The sequence below is a fragment of the Octopus bimaculoides genome, chromosome 2, assembly GCF_001194135.2.
Source record: "Octopus bimaculoides isolate UCB-OBI-ISO-001 chromosome 2, ASM119413v2, whole genome shotgun sequence".
Taxonomy (NCBI): Eukaryota; Metazoa; Mollusca; class Cephalopoda; order Octopoda; family Octopodidae; genus Octopus; species Octopus bimaculoides.
In genome coordinates, this window is record NC_068982.1 from 65,966,929 (window position 1) to 65,969,345 (window position 2,417).

The following is a 2,417-nucleotide window of genomic DNA, read 5'->3' on the forward strand; positions in this document are numbered from 1 at the left end:
GTGGGTACATACATACATACATGTACACACACACACACTGGCACTTCATTGGTAGGGTTCCAGTTGATCCAATGAATGGGACAACCTGCTCATGAAATTAATGTGGTTAAGCACTCCACAGACATGTACCCTTAACAGTTCTCAGAGAGAATGTGACAAGGCTGGTCCTTTGAAATATAAGTACAATTCATTTTTGCCAGCTGAGTGGACTGGAGCAATGAGAAATAAAACGCCTTGCTCAAGGACACAATGCAGTGCCAGGAATTGAACTTATGACCTGATGATCATGAGCTAAGTACCCTAACCACTAAGCCACATGCCTTCAGTACAAACACACACATATAAACACAATGGGCTTCTTTCAGTTTCCATCTACTAAATCCACTCACAAGACTTTGTGTTGTGCGGATGCCCCCAAACAATAAGTAGACTAGTCCAATACGTATAAATAGTGGACGTGATAGCTAGACAAGAAACGTCGCGTAGAGCGAGCTGAAGCTGTTAATAAACTAGATGTCGAGTTTGGTTGTTGGAAGTGAGAGTTCGGTAGTTGAGTAGAGGTATGTTACTGGTGAAGGCACGCCATCTGAACATGCGATATAACACTTTGGTTGGCCCAGGGCTAAAGTTAAAAAGATTTGTCTAAGGTGCCGTATAGTGGGACTGAACCCAAGACCACATAGTTGGGAAGGAAGCTTCTAAACAACCCCCACCTCCAAATACACACACACACACACGTGTGGCAACATGTTATTATAATATATTAGCAGTATTAACCATGATATAACCTGAAGAGAAATTTAGTGAAGTGTAAGCAAAGAAAGAAGTTAAAAAGCACTACAATTCTACTTACATCAGAGTGATCCTCCCAAGCTGTCCATATGAAGTCCATGATGCGAGAAAACATACCATGCTTGGCCAAAAGAGAAACTATGTGAATCTGCTCAATTCTCCCTTCTTTCAGAGCTATACTGTTGAGAACATAAAAAAATGAATAATGTCACATCAAATAAAATAACATTGAGCAACACATTAGAATATATGCAGTTGTTGGTTTGCCATTGAAATTATCTTCATGTAAGCGTTTTCCATGTTGGCATGGGTTGGATAAGATTTTATTCTATCTTTTCTCTTTTACTTGTTTCAATCATTAGACTGCAGCCATGCTGAGGTACTGTATTGAGGAATTTTTAGCTGGTTCAATCAACCTCAGTAATCATTTCTTTCTTTTTAAACCTGGTACTTATTCTATAGATCTCTCTTGCTGAACTGTTAAATTATGGGGATATAAAGACACTAACACTGGTTGTCAAGTGGTGGTGGGAGACAAACACAAAGTCATACACACACACACACAAATAAATATAATATATATATATATATATATATATATATATATATGTTGTTGGCACTCCGTCGCTTACGACGTTGAGGGTTCCAGTTGATCCAATCAACGGAACAGCAAGCTCGTGAAATTAACGTGCAAGTGGCTGAGCACTCCACAAACACGTGTACCCTTAATGTAGTTCTCGGGGATATTCAGCGTGACAGTGTGACAAGGCTGACCCTTTGAATTACAGGTACAACAGAAACAGGAAGTAAGAGTGAGAGAAAGTTGTGGTGGAAGAGTACAGCAGGATTTGCCACCATCCCCTGCCGGAACCTCGTGGAGCTTTAGGTGTTTTCGCTCAATAAACACTCACATTGCCCGGTCTGGGAATCGAAACTGCGAGTCCACTGCCCTAACCACTGGGCCATTGCGCCTCCACACACACACACACACACACACATATATATATATATATATAATCATCATCATCATCATTTAACATCCATTTTCCATGCTGGCATTTGTTGGATGGTCAGACTGAGAACTGGTAAACTGGGGAGCTGCATCAGGTTCCAATCTGATTTGGCATGGTTTCTATGACTGCATGCCCTTCTTAATGCCAACCACTTAAAGAGTGTAGTGGGTGCTTTTTACATGCCACTGATGCGACACTGGCATTGGCCATGACTACCATCTCACTTGGCTTGACAGGTCTTCTCAAGCATGTTATATCACCAAAGGTCTTGGTCACCTGTCAGTGCCTCCGTGAGGCTCAATGCTCGAATGGTACTTTTTACATGCCACCAGTACAAGTGCCAGTCACACAGCACTGGCATCAGCCATGACTATGATTTCACATTGTTTGACATGTCTTGTCAAGCACAGTATATTGCTCAATGTCCAACAGGTGCTTGTTACATGCCAGTTAAGTGACACTGGCATCAGCCACAACTACGATCTCACTTGGCTTGCGGGGACAGTTTAAATGGTTAGCTTATGAAAACTAGCTGTTAGTAAGTAGGACTGGCTCTTGTGCGGGTGGCACATAAAATACACCATTTTGAGCGTGGCCGTTGCCAGTACTGTC

General features: G+C 41.9%; 1 protein-coding gene across 3 annotated transcripts in view; it reads right to left on the reverse strand.

Moving 5' to 3' along the window:
• LOC106872855 (thyroid adenoma-associated protein homolog) overlaps window positions 1-2,417 on the reverse strand; it is an 84,816-nt gene that overhangs the window by 60,160 nt on the left and 22,239 nt on the right. For all 3 annotated transcript variants that reach the window (XM_052977833.1, XM_014919991.2, XM_014919992.2), the window contains exon 11: window positions 854-971. In XM_052977833.1, the coding sequence (XP_052833793.1) occupies window positions 854-971 (118 nt within the window). The remainder of the gene's footprint in view (window positions 1-853; window positions 972-2,417) is intronic.